The sequence below is a fragment of the Dromiciops gliroides genome, chromosome 2, assembly GCF_019393635.1.
Source record: "Dromiciops gliroides isolate mDroGli1 chromosome 2, mDroGli1.pri, whole genome shotgun sequence".
Classification (NCBI taxonomy): domain Eukaryota; kingdom Metazoa; phylum Chordata; class Mammalia; order Microbiotheria; family Microbiotheriidae; genus Dromiciops; species Dromiciops gliroides.
In genome coordinates this window covers 180,203,026-180,226,991 of record NC_057862.1, presented here as the reverse complement: position 1 = coordinate 180,226,991, position 23,966 = coordinate 180,203,026, and the positions used below count along the sequence as shown (strand labels likewise).

Below are 23,966 nucleotides of genomic sequence, written 5' to 3'. Positions count from 1 at the left end.
GCAGGATTAAGTGACTTCCCTAGGGTCACACAGCTAATAAATCTCCAAGACCAGAAATGAACTCAGGAAGATGTTGCCTGACTCCAAGCCCAGCATTTTATCCACTGAGCTACCCAGCTTCCTCTCTGTAAGATGGCACTAGCTATTTAATTAGGGTAATGACTATGGCATAAGTTAAGATTAACTCAATTTTTCATTGAAGTCCCATTTTTTCACCTGAAAGATTTTATTCAGTGTTGCTGGGTAGGTGATTTTTGGTTGTAATCCCAATTCCTTTGCCTTCTGGAATATCATATTCCTTGCCCAATTATATGCTCATCATGGTTTGACAGAAATGAAGAAAATCACAGAAATGGAGTAAGAAGTGAAGAAATTATGTACATAGGGTTTATAACTTGAATTTTGTGGGATACAATTAATGATATAAATTTGCACTTGAAAATTGCCACAAAAGAGAATTCTGTAACAGATTTAGGTCATTAGAAGGAAGAAGTGTGTGAGACAAACATTTCATCAGTCAGTGAAGGTACCTTTAGATCATTAACATCTTCCTCACTCCCAAGAGAAGGTAGTTCCTCAGTAGACTGCCCCATCCTTTGAAAACAAATGGAAATTCTCCTGAGATCAACTAAGATAGTTCCCCAAACTTTTATCTACTTCAATGTATTTAGTTATACCCAAGGAGCCAATGTACACCCAAACTGATAAGGAGGGAAGTGCTAATGCAGGAGGGACTCAAGTGACTAATGATGCCTGAGAAGAAATCTGGGACTTCTAAAAAATAATTTATATGAAACATAAATCATATCCTGTGGGAGACTGACTGACTCTCCACTGTCTCCACACCCCCTTTTAAATCACCTTCATCAGGGATCAGATTCCAAGAGTTTCTATCTATTAATTCATTAAAAAGAAACACCAAATACTACTCACCTAACAACTTCATCTATTTGACCAATTAGGGAAGTGGTCCAAGAAGATCACACAGGCTTTCCAAAGGTTTCTTCTTCAACTCAGACTAGAAATGCCAAGTAAAGACAGCATCTAAGCTGATCATCTGATAATCATTTTTCTGCTTTCTTCTATGTACTAATTACTGGAAAGAACCCAGAATATTCTGTTTCTATACTATCTATTCTGTACTCCACCAGAACTGACAAAAGGAAAGTTCCAGAGTTAATGTCATGATTAGTGCAGAGCTTTCTAAGATGTTGGGTGGCAATTAAGTATGGATCAGAGGTCAGAAGAAAAACCTACAGAGTGCAAAATCTGGAGGGCTTAGTTCCAGGTGAGTGAATGAATTACTTGAATGGAAAGCACAAACTTAAAGTTTCTCTTTTCAACTCTTGCCATGACTATTTGATGAGGAAACCATAGTGGGTAGCTATTTTCTCTTTCCATACCTATACATTACAAAATTCTTCCTAGGAAAATTTAATTAAATCACAGCTATAATCCATGAGTGATCCTAAGCTTTGGAATTTCCTCTTCTTCCTACATGAAGTCATAAGGTATATTCCATGATATATAAACAAGATGCACAGAAACTTACTAGTACAGAATTTACCATTAAGAAACTGTGTTGATTTGAGATACCCAGTAATTGGTTTTGCAGGATCCTATGATGCCTTAAACTTATGTTTCAGTAACATTCCCTCCATTTTGACTTCCTGTCCTATTTGATAGTTTCAAGTGCAGGTGATCTTCCCCTTTGTCCACTTACATCTCCATACTGATTTCTTGCTTTTGCTAGGTGTCTATGTTTGCTCCTGCCTTCACCCCAGATTAATTTGTTCCTATATCATATAAACTCCAGAAGGAGAATCTAGGCAGCCCATTCAGTTTTCCTATGAGAGACCATGTGATATATGCAACTATAAAGAAAACAATTAAGTGGGCAGCCAGTTGGAAAGATACCTTTTATATTTCTATATAAAATGATAAAAAAAAAGAGTAGAACTTCATCAACAGGTCCCTTAAACTATAAATATTCCTTAAATATCTGAGAATTTGCTGTGATTTTATTGGATGAGTGAGGAGAAAATCCTGCAGTCTTTTCTCTGCAGGTACCTGAGTCTTGGGTACCATGCTAATCAAGAAGTGATGGCAAATTGAAATCTGAATTTGAGGTTCACATGAGATATGCTTACCCCAGGTCTGCCACAAAGTAGCCATTTAATAAATACTCATTTCCTTCTCCTCTTCCTCAAAGGGGTCACCAAAAAAGCAGAGGACTGAGTTTACTTAGAAAATAGAGAGGTTGTGTGCTGAAAGGAAGATGGGATTATTATAAATTGATTTGCATATGACAAGCTATTTATTCTACAAATCCTACAAAGTCTTTATTAAAACCCTTGTCCTTATAAAGTCTAAAATACAAAGACATTGACAAGATGATCTTTTGTCTTTTTCACAGTTTGGAGTTCAATGAACAAGTCAGGAACACACACTGTGACTGAATTTGTCCTCTTGGGTTTCCCTGGTCGCTGGGAGACACAGATCTTACTCTTTTCTCTTTTCTTCATAGTCTATATTCTGACCATGGTAGGGAATGGGGCCATCATGTGTGCAGTGAAGTGGGACCAGAGGCTCCATACACCCATGTATATCCTTTTAGGGAATTTTGCCTTTCTGGAGTTTTGGTATATAAACTCCACTGTGCCCAGCATGTTGGAAAACTTCCTCTCAGAGACCAAAACCATCTCTTTTGCTGGCTGCTTCCTCCAGTTCTATTTCTTCTCCTCCCTGGGTACAACTGAAATCTATTTCTTGTGTATTATGGCTTATGATCGTTATCTTGCTATCTGCCACCCACTACACTACCCAACCATCATGACCCTAAAGCACTGTTATATCTTGATGTCTGTGTGCTGGGTCCTTGGCATTTTAAGCTATTTTCCATCTACTATCCAGCTCTCTCAGTTGTCATTCTGTGGTCCCAACATCATTGACCACATTATTTGTGACATAGATCCTCTGATGGCTCTATCGTGTGCCCCTGCTCCTGCCACTGAAATTCTATTCTATATCCTAAGCTCTCTCATCCTCTTCCTCCCAATACTCTACATCCTTGGCTCTTATATCCTCCTACTAAAAACCGTGCTACAAGTTCCTTCAGCTGCTGGCCGCCGTAAAGCCTTCTCCACATGTGGATCCCATCTGGCCGTTGTCTGTCTCTTCTTTGGGAGCCTTATGATTATGTATGTGAGCCCAACATCTGAGAACTCAGGTGAAGTACAAAAGGTCATAAGCATATTCTATTTAGTGGTGACACCATTCTTAAACCCTCTGATCTACAGTCTCCGAAACAAGGAGATGAAGGCTGCCCTGAGAAAAGTCATGGGGATAGCTTCAGAATAAACAAAGCAAGATGTAAGAATTTTACTTGTGGTTCTATTCTCTAATGACAGATAATTCAATTCAGCAAATGATTAAGTGCATGCCTTGAGCAAAACAATGGAAGAAACATAAAGATGAATTAAAGGCCATTGGAAAAGGCATATTCTTCTACTACTCCTGAAGGTTAAGAGCTAAGGCATAGGGGCAGCTAGGTGATGCAGTGGATAAAGCACTGGCCCTGGAGTCAGGAGTACCTGAGTTCAAATCCAGCCTCAGACACTTAACACTTACTAGCTGTGTGACCCTGGGCAAGTCACTTAACCCCAATTGCCTCACTAAAAAAAAAAAAAAAGAGCTAAGGCATATTTTGAGAAAGATCCCACATCTTTTTATGCCTTGCCTTGACTGTCCTCGTTCAGCTGAACTTCCCTCAGCTGACAGTAACAATCAAATGAAATCTTTACTCTGAAAATACTGATCATATAGGTTTCAAAAAGGTGTTGCTAATTCTGTGCTGTTGGGATTGTCCCATTCTGTTTTGTTATTTACTGCTGGAAATAGACACATTTTTATATAATTCATTCACTCTATTTGTGACTGAGACAATAGAATTTTGGAAACTAAAATTAAAAATTAACTAGGAAAAATATATAAATTAAGGCTTTCATCTAACAGAACTACAAGTTGACTACTTTGATTTGTTTAGAAATGTTACAAATTGTCTTGATGAATACAAAGTTCATCATCAACAAGAGAAGATTTCAGTGTACAAAGAACAAAAAGATTGTTTAGGAAATCATGAATTTCTTTAGGGAACAATTTAGTAGTTTGCTTGTCTTTTCAGTGACTCTCAGTGAGCATGATTCAACTTAGAGATAAAAAGAAGTTTTCACAAACATACTATTCATTTGAATGCAAAAAACAATTGTTGAGTCCTTTCAGTTCTATCCCACTTTTCTGTGACTGCATTTGGGATTTTCTTGTCAAAGATACTGGAATGGTTTGCCATTTTCTCCTCCAACTCATTTTACAGATGAGGAACCGGAGGCAAACTGGGTTAAGTAACTTGCCCAGGGTCACACAACTAGTAAGTGTCTGAGGGGAGATTTGAACTCAGGAAGATGAGCCTTCCTGACTTCAGATCCACAGCTCTATCCATTGTGCCACCTAGCTGTGAAAATAAAGTAAACACAAAGTGGTCCCTCCATCAAGGACCTTACATTCTATTGAGGCAACAAACATGTAAACAGATAATTAAATACAAAGAATCCATAAAATTATAAAAAGTAATTTCAAGAGAGAGAGTCTTAACAACTGGGCAGATTAGAAAAGGCACAAGAACTCTGTCTTGAAGCTATGATGATCAGGGGCCAGAAATGAGAATGCATTATGTCCCAGATGTAGAAGGCCACATGCTCACTGAGTCCTGGTGGCCCTGCTCTGTACATCTAGCACTAGAGATTTTAGTGTAGAAGGCTAAGTCTCTCTTCTGCACTGGGTCAATACTCATGGCGTGCAGGAGATTGTTAAATTTTCCATTTATGTATTTATACCTTAGAGAATCACCAAATAAATTCAGTGATAGATTTATTGTTTTGTTCATTTATAGACTTTGGAAAGATGGGAAAATGTGAATAATGCAAATTAAATGTGAAAGTGTTTCATAAATAAGTTTTTCTTCAGAGGTCCTTTGGTTAAACATTTACCAGAATACCCCTGCTAGCAAACCAACTGTTTTCTTTTATTATTCTTGGATTCACAGAATGTAAGCAATAGTAAGCCTAGGAAATAAAAGATAGCCCTCAGCTGTTTGGGGAATCAAAAAGTGACTTTATTTTCATTGATGAGGAATTCCAACACATAGAGAGGACCTTTCCTGTCACCTCATTCTATGCAGCTCTTGTCCATGTCATCCCATGAATCTTCTGTAAACAAGCTATGAAACATGCTGGTGGTCTTCCTCTCTGCCTTTGAATTCTGAATGGTGACATTTTTTAAGGTTTCAGTAAGATGAATTATTCAATACTATAGCTATAATACATAAACTAAAATCATACTACAACAAAGATGAAACCAAATCTGTAGAATAATTGAGGAAATATACCTTCTTCCTTTCTTTGGAGAGGTGGGAGATTATGGAAAATGGAAAACATTAAATAATTACTGTGTTAATAGTTTACACTTATCTCTTCTTTGCAATAAATGAATGCTTGGGGGCAGCTAGATGGAGCAGTGGATAAAGCACTGACCCTGGATTCAGGAGGACCTGAGTTCAAATCCAGCCTCAGACACTTGACACTTACTAGCTGTGTGACCCTGGGCAAGTCACTTAACCCCAATTGCCTCACCAAAAAGGAAAAAAAACAAAAAACAAAACAAATAAATTAATACTTATTGGATTGGTGGGGAATAGAAATTTTGGGAAAGATTGTGACAGAAAAGAGTCATTAAGCATTCATTTTTAAAAGATTAAAAATACAAGAAATTTAGATTGAAGCTACTAAGGACATAGTTATGATTTCAAAAAACTCTGAAATTTTTTAAAGAATAATAAATAAAAACTCAAACATCATGCTCAAAAACTGAGTGAAACTGTCTCTTATCCTTTATTTTCACTAAATGGTGAGCTCTCCTTTTCCAACCAGACATTCTCTTGATAATGTATTTTATGACACTTTTTATAAGTAATTTATCATTGTTAATATACTCCAGTTTACTTGCACACCTCTCTCTGTTATCCTTTAGGTCACACACCATTGTGATTCATTTTAGGTTATACTGTTTCCTAATTTCCAGACAGAAAATATCCATCTTTTGAAGATCATTGGTGTTAAAAGGATAGGTATTTGTGTCAGGGAACAGCTTGGAGTTTTTCAAAGCATCACATAATAGTTCACATAAAATACAACCCATTCTATTCAATTTGTGGACCAGATCATTGTCCATCTTCAATGCTTATATGACAGACAGAGAGAAACAGAGAGAGATGGGCTAAATCAATGAGCATAATGTGATCTAAGAAATGTACATTCTAAATCCACCTGTTTTAGGCACTGTTAGCTCTATTCTTCCTAAGAGGCCGTGAATCTCCATTATTTTGGGCCTTAACCCAAGCAGCACATTGTTTACAAATTTACTTCTGAAGGACTTCAAAATCCATAGAGCTTATTTCCTTTTCATCTCTTTAAAGGAATACTCCATGGTAGTGTCCAAAAACCAAAACAAAAAACCTTTTAACATATTCATTGCATCCATTCTACATTTTCATCAATTTTTGACTCTGAAAATGTGATCTCAGTGGGGGGAAAATCATTTTCAAATGCTTCATTGTTCTTTTCTTACATTTTCATCAAAGCTACCTTCAAGACATATTTGACAATTGTCGAAATGTATATAGATAAGAAAGTAGGCATATGAGTAAACAGCTCTGTCACCATTTTTGGTAATGTAGCAGGCATTCACAAAAAGGATATAGGCTAACTCCTCCTCTTTCATAAATGGGGTGCACCCAAGGCACCTACAAAACTGTTTCAACATGAGAATAATTATGCAGGCCAGAGAAGGAGAATGTATAGGAATTGTCAAAACTACATAGAAATATCTAGCCTCACATGAATGTAGAGAAACACCAATGCTAATGCTGCATGGCCCCTGGTGGAAAGGGGCCACTGCCAGATGGGCAAGTAAAATCAACCACAGAATACCAAAAAGGAGTCATCAGAACAACTGGGGAACACAAAGCCAAGGAACAACATGACAAGAACCATGATATGAGGAGCAAAGATGGAGTTGTCATTTGATTATGCTATGAATCACTGGAATTATACAGGTTCCATGTAGGAAAGATGACTCATCATGAAGGAAACTTTTATTGAATCTCTAGGGATTCACCTATCAGCTCTTTCAAGTATTTGAAGACAGCTACTAAGCCTATGATTTTCTGGGTGAAATATCCCCAATTTCTTCATTATCATGTAAGATGGTCTCAAGACCTTTCAGAACCCTAGTGACCACAACATCATACAGTATAACTAGAACTTCCTTATTCCAGGAAGCTTTGCCTTTCCTAATGCAAATTCCTACTGAATCTCAGTTCTGACTCATAAATAAACCTACAGAAATTTTCCAGACAAATTGCTACCTAATAATTCCTCCTCTTTTTCAATGTACTGTCTGCTCCTAATAAGATCAGAAGAATTAAATTTTAAAACAGTAAAACCAAGAAAAAGAAAGAATGGGGGCAGCTAGGTGGCACAGTGGATAGAGCACCGGCCCTGGATTGAGGAGGACCTGAGTTCAAATATGGCCTCAGACACTTAACACTTAACTAGCTGTGTGACCCTGGGCAAGTCACTTAACCCCAATTGCCTCAAAAATAAAATTAAATTTAAAAAAAAAAAAGAAAAAATGGAAGGAAGGAAGGAAGAAAGGAAGGGAGGGAGGGAGGGAGAGAGGAAGGAAGGAAGGAAGGAAGGAAGGAAGGAAGGAAGGAAGGAAGGAAGGAAGGAAGGAAGGAAGGAAGGAAGGAAGGAAGGAAGGAAGGAAGGAAGGAAGGAAGGAAGGAAGGAAGGAAGGAAGGAAGGAAGGAAGGAAGAATAGAAATGCTGAGTGCATATTAAGAGATACTAGCTATATAATTAGAAGAATGACCATGGCACACACTAAGTTAATGTCAATACATTTGAAAAGGTGTTGAATAAGTTATATGCAAATAATGGTTTAGTGGAAATGAAGAAAATCAGAAAAATAGAGAAAATGTAAATAAAATAAACAAAATGTTTATAGCTTGAATTCAATTCTGTAAATGTGCAGTTGATAAGCCTAATAAGAGGATTCTGTTACAGATAAAGATCATTAGGAGGAAGATATGAGTGTGGCAAATATTTCAACAAGGGATGAAAAGACCCATGAACCATGAAATTTTTCCTCATTCTCAAGAGAAGATGATTGCCCAGTAGACTAGTTCCTCCCCCTTTAAAATAATGGGTATCTCCTGAGATCCATCTAGATAAATCCCCAAACATTTATTTACTTCATTGTACCCAGCTATGTCTAGGAACCAATCTACTATGATTAAGCGAGGCAGTAGTGATGTAGAAAAGACACTTAAGGTGGAAACCAAGAATTCTTGCAAAGATACCTGGGACATCAGGGAAATCATTTATGTGAAAAACAAATTCCGTCCCATGGGAATCTAATGCACTTTGCCAATTCCCCACCCCTTTCAATGTTCCTTCATCAGGGATCAGATTCTAAGCGTTTCTAGTCATTGACTGGTAAATAGAAATCTCTCATATCATACACCTAATAACTTTATCTACTCAACTGGTAAGGAAAATGATCCAGGAAAGTGGCTCAAGTTTTCTTGAGGTGTCTTCTTCAATTCAAGCTAAATATAGCAACCTCCAAGTAAAGACAGTACCACAAATGGTGATCATCACTGTTCTGCTTCCCTCTATGTACTAACAACTACAAATAATCCAGAATACTCTGTTTCTATGCAATCGATTCTTTACTCTCCCAGAGCAAAAAGAAAGGATATTGCAGGGTTTATGCCATTGTTGGTATAGAGATTTGTAAAATGTTGGGTAAAAACTAAGTGTGGACCAGAAATCAGAGGAAAGACTCACAGAGGAAAGACTCCTGAGCTCAGATTACTGTTAAGAGATTGTATAGTTTGAATAGGGAAGTCCAAATTCAAGATTTTTCTTCTTAGTTTCCTCTTGACTATTTGATGAGGATACCATAGTAGATAAACTGACTAATTGATGTCAACTGATAATCATGGTAAGAAGTAGACCAAGATGGGGTCATGAGATATAGCACTAAAAAGATACTCTCACAACCCCTCATGAGTACTCCTGTGAGCCTTGAGGGGACATTATAGCTGCCTCTTGGGGCCCTAACCTGCCAGGGGAAGTAGGACTTGAGAGTAGCTGCACAACATGTGCTACAAATATTTTTCTAATCCATTGCTGTTCTTGCTAAAGTTCCAGAGATCAATTTTGACCCAACAAAGATCAAAGGAAGGCAAGAGGGAGCTACAGCAGTTCATCCATAAACCATGTAAAATTCAAAATTGAACTAGGGGTGAGGTGAATTCAATGTAGAAATTACTTTAAGTTTGAGCCAACTCTCCCTAGGTTTAAAATAATATAGGGGACAGTGTACCATCAAAAAATGTACAGAAATGTATTGTAAATTATGTTCTTATCTTCACCTTCTCTTTGAATTACTTCTATAAGAGCTAATTAGTGTTAATTAGTTAAATGAAAATGGGATACAAATCACTGGCAGTTAAGGTTGGGGGGAAATGGAGTGGGGGTACAATTTAATAGCATTAGAAAGAGATCTCAAAAAAAACAGGGGCAGCTAGGTGGTGCAGTGGATAAAGCACCAGCCCTGCATTCAGGAGTACCTGAGTTCAAATCCAGCCTCAGACACTTAGCACTTACTAGCTGTGTGACCCTGGGCAAGTCACTTAACCCCAATTGCCTCACTAAAAAAAACAAACAAACAAACAAATTAAATAAATAAATAAAAAGAAAGATATACCTCCAACCCCTAAGGAGTACTCTAGAATACTGAGGGAGACATAGAACCTTGCTCTATGAACCTGACATACTAGTGTAGACATGGGCCTAAAGAATTATAAGAGTATTACTATACATATTTTTCTGTCTACAGAGATTTCAGTCTTACATCCAGCAGAAAAAAAACAACTACCCTGAAACTTATGTATCAGATGCTCCTCTAACTCTGTCTGTTCAGACTTCACTACTTTATTTCCAGTAAAATCCCTCCAAATATCAACAGCTACATCAAATCCATCAACTTAACCCAAACTCCTAGGCTCCATCTACCCAAAACAACTTCACCAAAAAACTCATCCCTGGCCTCTACCCCACTTCTTTCAGACTAAATTAATTTTTTACTTTCTCTCTTCCAAACATCTGCCAACTTATGTCAGCTGCTAAATACCGTATACATGTATCCATTCTATAACATGTAAATCTGCTTCTTAGGAATTACTCCTTTGTGTCTGCAAAGCATCTCAATGGACCAATCGCTCTTTTATCACTTAAGTAACAAAATAATAACTGATGCTTAGTATACAGTTTGCTAAATACCTTCAGTATCTTATCTCTTTTTCAGCCTCACTACAAGCATGTGAGATAGATACTATAGGTATCTCATCCCCATTGAATGTGAGGTAACAGAAGCTCAGAGTGTTATGGCCCTGCACCATCCAGCCATACTGGTCTACTTACTGTTGTTTCTTGGACACACTACTCCATGTCTTCTCCCACACCTTCCCCATCCCCAGTGCTTGGAAGTCACATCCTCCTAGTTTCCATCTCTCAAAAATCTATGCCTTTCTTTAAGATTCTGCTCAAGAGTCACTTCCTCCTGGAGGCTTTTCCTGGCCCTCCCACAGGATATCCCCCTCCCCAAGCTGATAGTATTTTACCCTTAAAGATAAGGGTTTTTAATCCTGTGTCCATAGACCAAGCAGTCTGTGGATAGATTTCAGGGGTCCACAAACTCAGATGGAGAAAAACCATTTCATGTTTCTCTTCATTAACCTCTAACTGAAATTTACCATTACCTTCAATTATGAATATAGGCAACAAATAGCATTTGTTGAGGAAGGATCCACCAGACTCTCAAACTGGTCCATGACATAAAAAAGGTTAAGAACCTTTGTTTTAAAGTTACCTTCCATTCACTCTGTATCTTGAGTTTGATGATTATGTACTGATTTATATACACATATGTATCGTAAGAAATAATGGGCTTTTGTCAATGCCTAAAGGCCCCAACCAGAGGAAATTGATTTAGATTAATTGAATTAAGTGAGACTGACTGAGAGTGATTGACTTAGCTGATTAACCCACTTAAAGTTGATTAAATTGAAACCACACTGGGGGGGGGGGAGGAGTATTGTTCTCAAAAGCTGAGGGCTTTGAGCTCAACAACGAGACCACCCTCAAGACCAGTGAACCAATAGATTTGGGTGACACTGACCAATCAACTTGAAGCAGTGTGTAAGGATGGCCTCTTCCAGGGGGAGGCAGGAAGGGCGGTTGCCTCTCTCAGTTCTGGTCTCTCTAACAGATTTGGTGGCAAGAGATTAGAGAGAAGAACCACTTCAGGATGTTGGTGGGTGAAGCTGAGGACACTACGTTAAATTGGTCTTTTCCTGGCTCTCAGACCCAGGTGTTCTCTTTTTTCACTAATAAATGCTTAATGCCAAACTTGGTGCTAAAGCTTCTAATTTATAAGTAAACCCTAGCTAGTTGTCCCTATGCTTGGGACAAGAACAAGGTGACTACACATTAGATTTTACTCATCACAGTATATATGAGTATACATAGATGTATATAATTTATCTTGTTTGTACTGATATGTATATAAATATATAGTTTATATCATATGTGTATAAAATTTCTCTTACATTTACTGATATATGTATACATATACATATGTATACTTATACATATATACTAATAGTTATATGTATACCATATGCTATATACACATATACACACTAATATTAGTATATATTCTCCATACTGATATATGTCTATAGTATATCACATTGTGGTATATAATGTATATGCCTATATATATATGTCCTATATTGATTTATGTAATTATAAACATGTGTACTTAACATAATGTGTGTGTAAAATGTATCTTGTGTATACTGATATATCAGTATATACAAATATATAGTAATATGTATAAATAATATATGAAATATAATATACTATATATTATTTGAATTTCATATGTATGATATACTATATATAGCTAAATGATGCTATGTGTGATAAATTATGTGCTTGCTAAATGATACATTATATATGTATATATTTAATATTTTAAATATCATATATGTATATTTTTAATATATGATGTACTATATAGTAACATATGTTACTATATAGTGGTGCTACATAGCATTAGAAAGACTGGAACATATATTACTATTAAGCCATTAAGTATCCTTAATAGGATATATGATTAGAACATGTGTTACCATTTAAACTTTATTTAATAAATCATTATTAAACTTTATAATGGAGTAAGACTTTGGGACCCCGTATAAAAATATGCATACATAAGGAATATATTTACAAGATATATACATATTTTTTAAATTGGGGGGCAGCTAAGTGGCACAGTGGATAAAGCACCGGCCCTGGATTCAGGAGGACCTGAGTTCAAATCCAGCCTCAGACACTTGACACTTACTAGCTGTGTGACCCTGGGCAAGTCACTTAACCCCCATTGCCCTGTCAAAAAAAAATTTAATTTTTAAAGATATATACATATATTGATGGAGAGGGAGAGACAGAGGGAGAGAGAGAGAGAGAGAGAACATTACTCTATTAGAAAAGAATCTTGAGAATGTTTTTGCCTATTATATAACCAGCACTTAGCAAGCTTCTGGGTGAGATCAGAGAGGTTGCTGACACTGATCCTACCTCTTTCAGCAACCTGAGGGTTTCATGCTGGCTTCAAGTCCCCCAATATGAGACCCAATAACAGCTTGTCCTCCTCACTGGACAAGAGAAAAGGAAAAAGTGAGCCTCAATGATATCTGAAGGGTCTTTTGTATGTATTCCTTGTGTTGGCTCAACTGCCAGTCAGAAGGCACCCAGTAAGTGACCTAGAAGCCTTCTCTGAATTGGGGAGGAGAGCCTTTTCATTAAACATTATCTTGCAATTCCAGAGGTAGGTTCAGCAAACCTCACCATGTGTTTTGCCATCAGGAAGAGCACACTGCCCATGCCTCCTCTGAGAATGGACTCCCATTGCCTAATTCTCCATTATGCTCAACACACGTTAAATGCTCATTAAGTGTTTACTTGTTGATTTTAGGGACTTTCCCATCATCATGTATAAAGCCAAATGTTAGTGGCAAGATTGAAAAATAGATCTTCCTTGCTCCAGGTCAAGTGCTCTAACTACTACGCCACTACTAATTGGGTAGGACAATTATTTACCAAAATTAAAATTAAATGAAATCAACGATATGGCTGGTATCCATTATACTTTGGGGAAAAAAAAAACAAATTAAAAAGGTCAAGTGAATGATAGCATGTTATGTAAGGTCAGTCTATTATTAGGATGAAAGAAAAAGCAAGTATGTACCAAAAATGAAGTTTACATACTCATTTCCCTGCAGAGAGGAGGCATTTCCTCAGTGAAAACTTATCCTCACACAGAGGACAGAGTTTCTGTGATTTCCCAGATATTTCCTTTGACCCTGGTGTCTCATTAGTCAGACCCCAGAGGCAAACAGCCAAAATGTTGTGAAATGCAGGGACGGGGAGATGGGGGAAATGGGGGAGCTGTGGAGGTTAGGAACCTGGGAATTAATGATCATTGCTGATAGGAAACATAAATTGGATTAGATACATACAGTTCAAATCACAAGAGAACAGGTTCCTAGAATTGTCAGGTATGGAAAAAGTGAAATGAAATACAAGTAACTTTTTTCAGATTCTATACCCCATTGGCCCTCCATCCAGCAAACCATGTCCAGATCAGGAAACTTGAGAAAAAGCTCCGTGGATTTTCTCTCTCCTTGCCCAAATTCCTAGCGCTGTCACTTACCATCAGTGGAACAAGTCAGCTCAATTTCCTGGACTTCGGTTCCTCATCTGTAAAATAAGAGAGTTGGACTAGATGGTCTCTGATGTCCCTTTCCATTCTAAATTGATGATCCTATTATTTTTTCACCAATGTGAGCAAGCAGATTGGTAGTGCAGAGGATAAAGTTTTGGATTGGGGGTAAGAAAGTCTGTGACTTCAGATCCAGCCTCAGACCCCTGCCTAGCACTGTGACCTAGAGGCAAGTTACCTAACTTCTCTTTTTCTTCCCATTTACCCCCATCCATAAGCTGGGAGAATAATAATAGCACCTACCTCCCATTGTTGTTGGGAGGATAAAAGGAGATAACTGTGTAAAGTGCTTTGAAAGCCTTAAAGTGCCACAGAAATACTAGCTGTTATTGTTAATGCTATTATAGCTATAAGAAGGGTTTGTGTTATAACCAGCACAGTGATTGCTTTTGGGGGGAGGGGGCAGGGCAATAAGGGTTAAGTGACTTGCCCAGGGTCACACAGCTAGTAAGTGTCAAGTGTCTGAGGCCGGATTTGAACTCAGGTCCTCCTGAATCCAGGGTTGGTGCTTTATCCACTGCACCACCTGGCTGCCCCACAATGATTGCTTTTATATATGTGCTACTGTTGTACAGTGAGAACATCCATTCTTTGTTTTAAGTTGTCCATTCTTTATTCTTCTAGAGAGAATGAAAAGAATCCAGGGGTTCTCTTCTGTCTATGAATAGAGACACCGTAGAAAGACCCAGGACAGTGAATCTGTTCTTGATGTGTATGAGTGCTGAGGAAGAGAGACACTCCTAGCTGCTAGGTGATAATATCTAAATGTTCAAAATTAGATCTCAAAGATTCACCTTCATGGATTCAACAAGTGGTTCATGGGATGCGTGCAGGAGCACTCATGTTTCTCTCCCAGAAACATCATCAAATAATAATTTGCAGAGAGTAACCTTCTTCAGCACCTCTTCAAGAACATCCTTACCATCTCACTTCCTTACTGCTCTCATTTCAATTTTTCCAGGGGCAAGCAGGCTCATCTGGAGAGGTCAGAGGAATTTTCCACTAATCTCACCTACGGTAGACATCCACTGACCCAAGAACTAAAAGAATCCCTCCTCTCAAGGGTTTTAAAAGCCTGCATATCTCTCTAAGCTCTTCACTATTTTTATCAAAGAGATGGGAAAGGTTGGAACCTTTTGATTATTCCTACCAAATACTGGGATGCCAGCTACCAGAATCCAGAAAATGAATTGCCTAGGCTCCTTGTCTCTACTTCCCTCTGCTTCTTCATAGCTTCGCCACAGGTGGGTCAGAGATAATGACATTTGCGAACTAATAGGGTTAAGTTTTAGGCTTGAGATTGTCAATGTTACATTTAGTTCAGATAGCTAAGGTCATTCCCAACTCTAATTTTCTGTGATTCTATCATAGTAAACAGGTCAGAGGACAAGATGCTCAGACTTACAAGCTCCTGTTTCTGGGCAAGAAGATTCAGTTTTTCTTCCTGGTTCCACAAATGACAGACAGTCCTGCCATTGTAGCAAGTAATAACAATGTTTACACCACAAAGTGCTCTTGGGAGGAAAGATTTTTGACCCTTCACTAGGCAAGGAGCCAGGGTGCCCCAATACGTTCTGAGAATGATCTTATGTTAATAGATTCCTAGAAAAGGTTTATTTCTCTACCTGCAAATAATCTATTAGTCCATTAATTATCTTCATTAGTAAACAAACACACACATTCATATGTACTTCTTTGCCAATATCGGGGAGAAGTATGGAAAATCATATATAATGTCAAACTTGTTTGATATGTAAGTAATCTTGCTGAACTAGGGTTTTTTCCTCTTTCTTATTTATCATGACAGGTACCCCTCTGGCAGGGAGATGGGGATAGATTAGGAAATGTAAATGTTATAGAAACAAAACACATTAATAAAGTTTTCCTTTTAAAAATTCTCTACCATTTAACTGTGCTTCTCATTTCTAATCCTGACCTAATAGAGAGGAGTCAAAGGAGGGAATCAGAGAGGTTAACTGCCAAAGATTAAAAAGGGGACATTTGGGACAGTTTCCCCAGACTATGAACAAGACCTGGGAGTCCCATAAGATGAGCCGACAAAATGAAATCTTTGTTCTGTAAACTCATGTGCTTCCATGCTTGCTTACATAACTAGATTCCATTTAATTCAACAGACTGTTAAGTGCCCACCATATGAAAGGCCCTTGCTTATAAACCTATACTGGATTTTGAATTGACCTTTAGTGACTACACACACACACACACACACACACACACACACACACACACACACACCCAGAACAGCTCTGGGCTGCTGCTCCTTCTCCTCAGAAAGGTCCCTATAAACCAACTCATAACTACTTCCTGGATTCCCTGACTTCAAATCTCAGTTAAAGTCCTGCTTTCTCCGAGAAGCCTTTCCCAGTCTTCCTTAATCTTAGTGCATTCCCTCTGAGAATAACTCCACTTTTCCTGTATATATCTCATTCTACAAAGCTATTTGTGTGCTGTCTCCTCTGGTAAACTGAGCTCCTTCAGAGCAGGGGCTATTGGGTTTTTTTGTATTGCTTTGTATCCCCCATCCTTAGCACAGTGTCCAAAATATAGGAGGCTCTTAATAAATGCTAGTTGACTTCTTGATTACAAACTCCACTACAAATGACAAAAATTAAGTCATTCCTATTTTCAAAAATCTTACATCTTCCTGGGACAGCTTGTTTTACTAGGTTCCTCATAAAGTTCATTTTGAAAACAACCTACCCTGTATTGACTGATACTGGGGGAAAAACGTGTTCCCAACCAGATTGACATAGCTGGGGAAGATAACAGAGCTCCTAGAAGCTAGTTGTGGTCTTTGAAGAACTGTCTCAGTTCCCTGGACAAAGGAGGTGGGGAAGGTGAGGCATAGAAAAGTGAAATTCCTTTACAATATGATTTCCCATCTTATACGATTCTCTGAGGGATCTTGTAAGACAAATAAGAAAGGTACTATTATCCCCATTATACAGTTAAAGAAACTGACTCAGAGATTAAATGACTTGCCCAGAGTCACAAAAACTACTTACTGTTGGAGCTGACTTGTAACTGGGTCTTTTGACTCCAAACATAGTGTTCCTTCCAAATATCTGATTCCTATCTTGAAAAGTATCAAACGTTCTTTTTCTGCATTTTTAATTCTGTACTGTAATAAATGCATTTGTCTTATTTCTAACAAATGAATGACATTTTTATAAGTGAGAATTTGCCAGTGAAGCCCCATTATTTAAATAAGACCACATTTACATAAGAATTTATGGTTTGCAAACCATTTTCCTCACAATCCTATGAAGTACTCTGTAGCATAACGATATTTATCCCCATTTTACAGATGAGAAAACTGACTTGAACCCACGTTGTCTAACTTTAAGTACAATGCTCCTTCTGCTAACAATACACTGCCCATTTAAACATAGTGTCTCCATTGTATGTTACACAGATTTGAATTAAATCTATTGGAAAAATTTTCCACTTCCATGAAAATCATGTCAACTGAGTCAAATATTCTTTTCATCTCAAAAAACTCTAATATTCAACATTATTTTCAAAATACATTCTTCTCTTGAAAATATTATTCTTCTGTGTTTGCTCCAGATTAGAACATGTACAGAATATAACCCTTCCACTCTACAGACTTTATGGAAGACAGAAGAATAAATTTTGGTAAGTGACCCTACTATCCAAAACAAGCTATTCTTTTGCCTCATGTTTAATATAAGATTAGCCAATATGTTTTCTTGGTTTGTTATAAGCAATATAAAATTCCAAAAACAGCTAAACTTGTTTTTATGACAACATTGCAATAAATGAATTTCAATATAGAAAATGTCTGAAATAACTTAGCAGTCATTCCCTCTAAGATTTCAACAGTTTTTCTTTCCCTCTCCTTGGACATCTTTCAAGCATAGTCTGGATGATCACTTGCTGGGTATGTTATAGTGGATATTCCTTTTATGTATAGATTATACTAAATGGAAACTGAGGTCTCTTCCAATTCTCAAATTTCTGATTCTGTGATGTATTCATTACTGTACGCTTCTTATTTTGCATGTTTGTTTTTACCATGTACTTTGTTCCATGGGTTCTGATTTCTTTCTTTGTGTTCTTTAATGAAAATCTTTTCAGATATTTTTATATTGTATTCCTCACACTTACATATATGGTTATTTCTATTTTTCTAACTTTCATGGAAGCAGGGACCAAATCTTAGCTAACCTATATATTTCCCTCAATACTAGAGTGCTTTGCACACTGAAGGTGCTTGTTAAATGTTTGATGACTGGATGTTGAGTGTATTCATGTAGACTCTGAGATGTCCAAGTTTCCAACATAGACAAATGTGACCTACTGATTTGGGCACAACAAAAAAAAAAAATCTTATTTCTCTAGTTTCCTTATTCAAGTAAAATAGGAGGGGGGGGATGTATGGGGTGTTCAGGGAGGACTAGCACTTCTTTTGTGAGAGCTAGCTGAACCCTTTTCAGAGTGTCTACCTTCACCCAAATCTCACCTGTAGATCCAAGAAACTATAACATGTGCAGCATCCACACTCAGGTAAACCATCTGGTCAGATGGGATAAACCAAGTTGAGGGTAAGTGACAGGCCTCAAACTTGTCAGTGAGTTAGAGGGATGGCTACCTCAAGCATGTGGAGACTTTTCCTGGCAAAATGGGAAGGATGAGATCAATTTGTTCCAATGGCCACATTGAGGGCTGAAGCAGGCAGGCACTATGTAAGGCTTAGAACTTGTTCAGACATCAAAAATGCCAAGGTCATTCACTGCATCCTGGACCATCACCAGTCATCTTGACCTTTGTTCTGCCAGTGGACTTCAATAACTCTTGAAGAAAGAGTGAGGCTCACAACTTCTCACAATTCTGCTACACGTAAATCCAATTCACACTTAAGTCAAAAAATCACCCCATGATGTCAATGGGCCTCTTCGAAAATGAAGGGTGAACAACAAAATAGGAGTTAATTAGTATTGGGAAGAAACACCAAAAGATATGTGTTTAGCTTTAATGGCTGAAACATGAATAGCAATATGATCATCTCTAATTTAAACAAAATATCAGTTAATGTGAAGGTAATAACATATATGTTCTTCCTTCACATTTAAAGATGGTGCTAGTGGAAGGGATCTATGTAGGTAACTGCCTACAAACACCTGGGGGAGGGAAAGTCATTGGGATTTTAACTTCAAGATCTGCCTTGCTTCAAACTAAGAGATTTGACAAATTTTATTCATTTTTGAGGGATATTGACAGTAAAGAATAAATATTATTAAGATTTAGAAAAACACACGCACAAAAAAATTTAGACAAACAGGTCATTCAGAATGGAATAGTCTTTGTTTCAAACTAATGTCAGCACAGTAGAATAGGCAGGGTAGCAAGTCTTCCAAGACAAAGGCAAGCAAGGAGAACTGTTTCACTAGATGAGGGCACAAGTATTTCCATCCTCACTGAAGCTTCATTCAGCCAGAATATTTAAGCAGCAAAAGCAGCAATAAAAGGACCCATGTTGCGGAGAATAGCTCCTATCATTATGTGAGAATAGATTATTTCCATGCAAAATAAAAAGGCAGTTAAGATTCTTGAGGCAGCATGACTATGGAAAGATTGTTGGATTTGAAATCAGAAGACATGGTTTGAATACTGGCTATGCTACTTACTACCCATCTTTCCTTGGACAAGTCACTTAACACCCTTGTGCCTCAGTTTCCTTAGCTGAAAAATTAGTTCATTGCACTAGATAGCTTCAAAGATCCCTTGTACCTGTAAATGTATTATTCTATGAACTCTGATGGTCTTAGGTTACTGAGTTCATGTCCTATGTATAGACTAAATGTGTTCTGCTGGTGTACCTATTCTTGTGGAAAGGCAGCCAGGAGTGTGAGAATGATATGCTTTCCTTCAGAATCCAGGTACGGCTGGCACTATTCTGGAGTAAATCTATGACACCAGTTTGCCTTCAAATTTAGCAGAAATCTGCTTAATCCTGATACTAATCCTTCCACTGGGGTGTGCATGTCCCATAGAAGCTAAGGACAGGACATCTAGTTTCAGAATGGGCCAGTGAGCTTCCCCATGAAATTTAAACTTTCCTCTTAGGATGCTTACTTGGAAACAAAATAGTTTGTGTCATTTTTGCCTGTCTTTTCCACAGTTTTGGAGCCTAATCAGTCAATCACACACACTGTGACTGAGTTTGTCCTCCTGGGTTTTCCTGGTCACAGGGAAATGCAGAATCTCCTCTTCTCCTTGATCTTAGTGGTATACATCCTGACTTTGTTGGGGAATGGAGCCATTGTCTGTGCAGTGAAGTGGGACAGGCAGCTCCACACACCCATGTACATCCTCTTGGGGAACTTTGCTTTCCTTGAAATATGGTATGTGTCTACTACTGTTCCCAACATGTTGACCAACTTCCTATCTGAGACTAAAACCATCTCCTTCTCTGGCTGCTTCTTCCAGTTCTACTTCTTTTTCTCCCTGGGTACTACAGAGTGTTTCTTCCTATCAGTCATGGCATATGATCGGTACCTAGCCATCTGCCGACCACTACACTACCCCACCATCATGACAGGGAGGTTCTGTGCCACCCTGATATCTGCCTGTTGGGTGAGTGGATTCCTTTGTTACCCAGTTCCCATTGCTCTTATATCCCAGCTGCCCTTCTGTGGCCCTAACATCATTGATCACTTTGTCTGTGACCAAGGCCCATTATTTGCACTCATCTGTGTACCTGCTCCTGTTCTTAAAGTCATCTGCTACACTTTCAACTCCATGATTATCTTTGGAAACTTCCTCTCCATCCTTGGATCCTACACCCTGGTCCTCAGAGCTGTTTTGCGTGTTCCCTCTGGTGCTGGCCGGCGTAAAGCCTTCTCCACATGTGGATCCCATCTGGTGGTTGTGTCTCTATTCTATGGCACCCTCGTTGTGATGTATGTAAGCCCGACATCTCGGAATCCATCTGGGATGCAAAAGATTGTCACACTGGTGTACGCAGTAGTAACTCCTCTCTTAAACCCTCTAATTTACAGTCTACGCAACAAGGACATGAAAAATGCCCTGAGGAAAGTCCTAGAACAATTGAAAATTAGCCAAAGTTCATGAGAATTATTTGAAGGGGAAGATGACCATGAGATTACTCTTTGGATCTGCTTCAATACTTTGAAGGATCTGAGATCTCATAATTCCTCAACCACTGCTGACCACAACCTAACATGCCTTTTCATCCTGTGATTTTTTTTTAATCTCAGGCTTCCCTAAAGTCTCACTAGAGGAACTAGTAAGTACACCAAAGGCTTTCTTTTGGATCTTTCTGACAACCAAGTAGAGGGATGAACAGAGTCAGAGAGACCTGAGTTCAAGTCCATTAATAATTTTCAATAACTTTAAATATGGGTGGGAATTAACTTCTAGAAAGAAAGGAAAGGGAGAAGAGAGGAGAGGAGAGGAAAAAGAAAAAAAGACTATAAAACAATGATTTACTCTGCTAAGTGAAACCCCCCACACTGGGGAGGAGAGAATGGGCAGCATCTTCTATGCATGTGTGAGAACCAGGGTGCTACCCCCTGCTGAGAAAGGGATTGTGAGAACAAGGACACTGCCCCCTAATGAGAAGCATGTGACTAGTGTCCCAGAAGTTGCCTCTATTCATAGAACCACCTGTAAGCCCTGTCAATCAATGCTACAAGCCAATTAGCTTGAAACTGTGTGGGGGGACCGCCCCTCTTCTGGCCCCACAGGAAGCTTCCACTTGAATGAACTGAGAAACTGTCTCTTTTTGGTTTGGAAAGGAGCTCGTGGTGGAAGAAGAAAGAGGAAGATAGCCAGGTTTCCTAACTTTTGGAAATTCACTCTCTTGGATAGCTAGGTGAAGGCAGCTTTCTCTCTCTCTTTGCTAACCCCTAATATACTTTAATAAATGCTTAAGGGGCAGCTAGATGGCACAGTGGATAGAGCACCAGCCCTGGAGTCAGGAGTACCTGAGTTCAAATCTGGCCTCAGACACTTGACACTTAGTAGCTGTGTGACCCTGGGCAAGTCACTTAACCCCAATTGCCTCACACACAAAAAAATAAATTTTAAAAAATGCTCAAAAGCCTAAACTGTTGCTGAATTTATAAGTAAACCTTAGCTAATTCTTCCCCAACACTGGGGTGGGGGGAGCAGGTAAGGACACACAAATTAGATTTTAAACTTCATACATGGTAGTAGGACTGAATCCCCATCAGCCAGTCTACTCACATTACATGGAATATTATGCTCTACAGCTAGGTGGCATTGTAGATGGAGGTCAGGGCCTGAAATCAAGAAGATTTGAGTTCAAATCCAGCCTCTTATACTCCTAGTTGGGTGACCCTGTGTAAATCATTTAACACCTGTCTCCATCAATCTCCTCAACTGTAAAATGGAGATAATAACAGCACCTACTTTCACAGAGTTCTTGTGGGTATCAAATTAGACAATATTTATAAAACCCTTAGTGCAGTACCAGGCACAAAGCAGGAGCCATATAAATTTATCCTCCCTTCCCTCCCTGATAAAATTCCATAATGCCAAGCTGTTCCCAGAAACATTCATTTTTTAAAAACTATTTCATGGGGCAGCTAGATGGCGCAGTGGTTAAAGCACCGGCCCTGGATTCAGGCGTACCTGAGTTCAAATCCGACCTCAGACACTTAACACTTACTAGCTGTGTGACCCTGGGCAAGTCACACTTAACCCCCATTGCCCCGGAAAAAAAAAAAAAACCAAACCACTATTTCACAGCAATAGTCTTCCAGTGATGCTGTAAGACTATGAATTCTAAAATACACAGACTCCAAAGAATCAAAATTTTGAATGTCCTAGAGAAAAAAATAACAGAAATATAATGCACATAAGCAATAATAATGATAACAAGCTACTGAATATTATCAAGAATTATTTAAGTGGAAGAAGTGGCAAAGAAATATCATTTAGGATGTATCTGATTAGAAAAGAAGTGTGCCTGTCACCTAATTTAACTGAGGTATAACAGACAGTCTTTTGGGGAAGTGATTTTCCCGAAGTCCCAGAGCAGTTTCTTAGGATGGATTCAAAAGAGATGCTGAGAAACCAAGTATTCTTACAAAAACCTCAATTATACATTCTTCAAATAAAAGAAAGACATCCTATTTACAAGTATTATACTCATTTCCAAGAATTTTCCCCCTGTAGAAACTGTTGAGGAGAGCCTAAATTGCCTTTTTCTATAAGCTCTGAGAGAGATTCAGTCCCTAAAAACTCAATAATAATAATAATAGTAATAATATTAGTTAGAATTCATATAACACTTCTTTTCTTTTTTTTTTTGTTTAAAACAAGGGCTTACTTTATTGATTTTACTGCTCTAGTAGCATGTAACATGTATAAAGAATGAGACATAAGGTTGGTGAATTGGGTTTTATGTATTTGACCTTCCACCGGCTGATAGAGGGCCTCTCTAGTTTAGCCCAGGTAAGTCCTAAATACACTGGTCTTCCAAGCTTTGCAATAGTGAGTTCTAATCTGGCATGGAAATTCCTCTCCAGCATATTCACTAATGCCATTCAGATGGAGGCTGAGCCCCTGGCCCTGACGGGTGTGTTCCAAATCCATCACTAAGTCAGACTTAACATGAATGTGGGGACAGAAGATTATCAGCCTTTTCCTTGAATCTGGCCTAAAGCAGATAGCTAAAGAAAACCCATTTATTAACATGGAAACAAACGACACAGAAGTACTTAGCAATTTACAGAACTAAAGCTGAAGGTGAAAATATCTCCAAGGTCCATAAGTTGCCAAAGCAGATTAGCTGAATTGACCCCAGTAGAAAATATGGGTCCAATGGCAAGATGGATGGAGGGTGGTACCCCAGATCCCCAAACTTACTACTTGGAAATTTGCCTTTTATCTGG

General features: G+C 38.3%; 2 protein-coding genes across 2 annotated transcripts; both read left to right on the top strand.

Moving 5' to 3' along the window:
- Nucleotides 1–2,406: 2,406 nt before the first annotated feature.
- LOC122738502 (olfactory receptor 11H4-like) lies at nt 2,407–3,360 on the top strand. The gene has a single exon (XM_043980518.1). It carries the CDS (start codon nt 2,428–2,430, stop codon nt 3,358–3,360), a length of 933 nt encoding a protein of 310 aa, XP_043836453.1. The 5' UTR covers nt 2,407–2,427.
- Nucleotides 3,361–17,672: 14,312 nt separating this feature from the next.
- Nucleotides 17,673–21,156, top strand: LOC122742701 (olfactory receptor 11H6-like). The gene is made up of 2 exons (XM_043987126.1): nt 17,673–17,697; nt 20,204–21,156. Exons 1-2 carry the CDS (start codon nt 17,673–17,675, stop codon nt 21,154–21,156), a joined length of 978 nt encoding a protein of 325 aa, XP_043843061.1.
- Nucleotides 21,157–23,966: the final 2,810 nt, after the last annotated feature.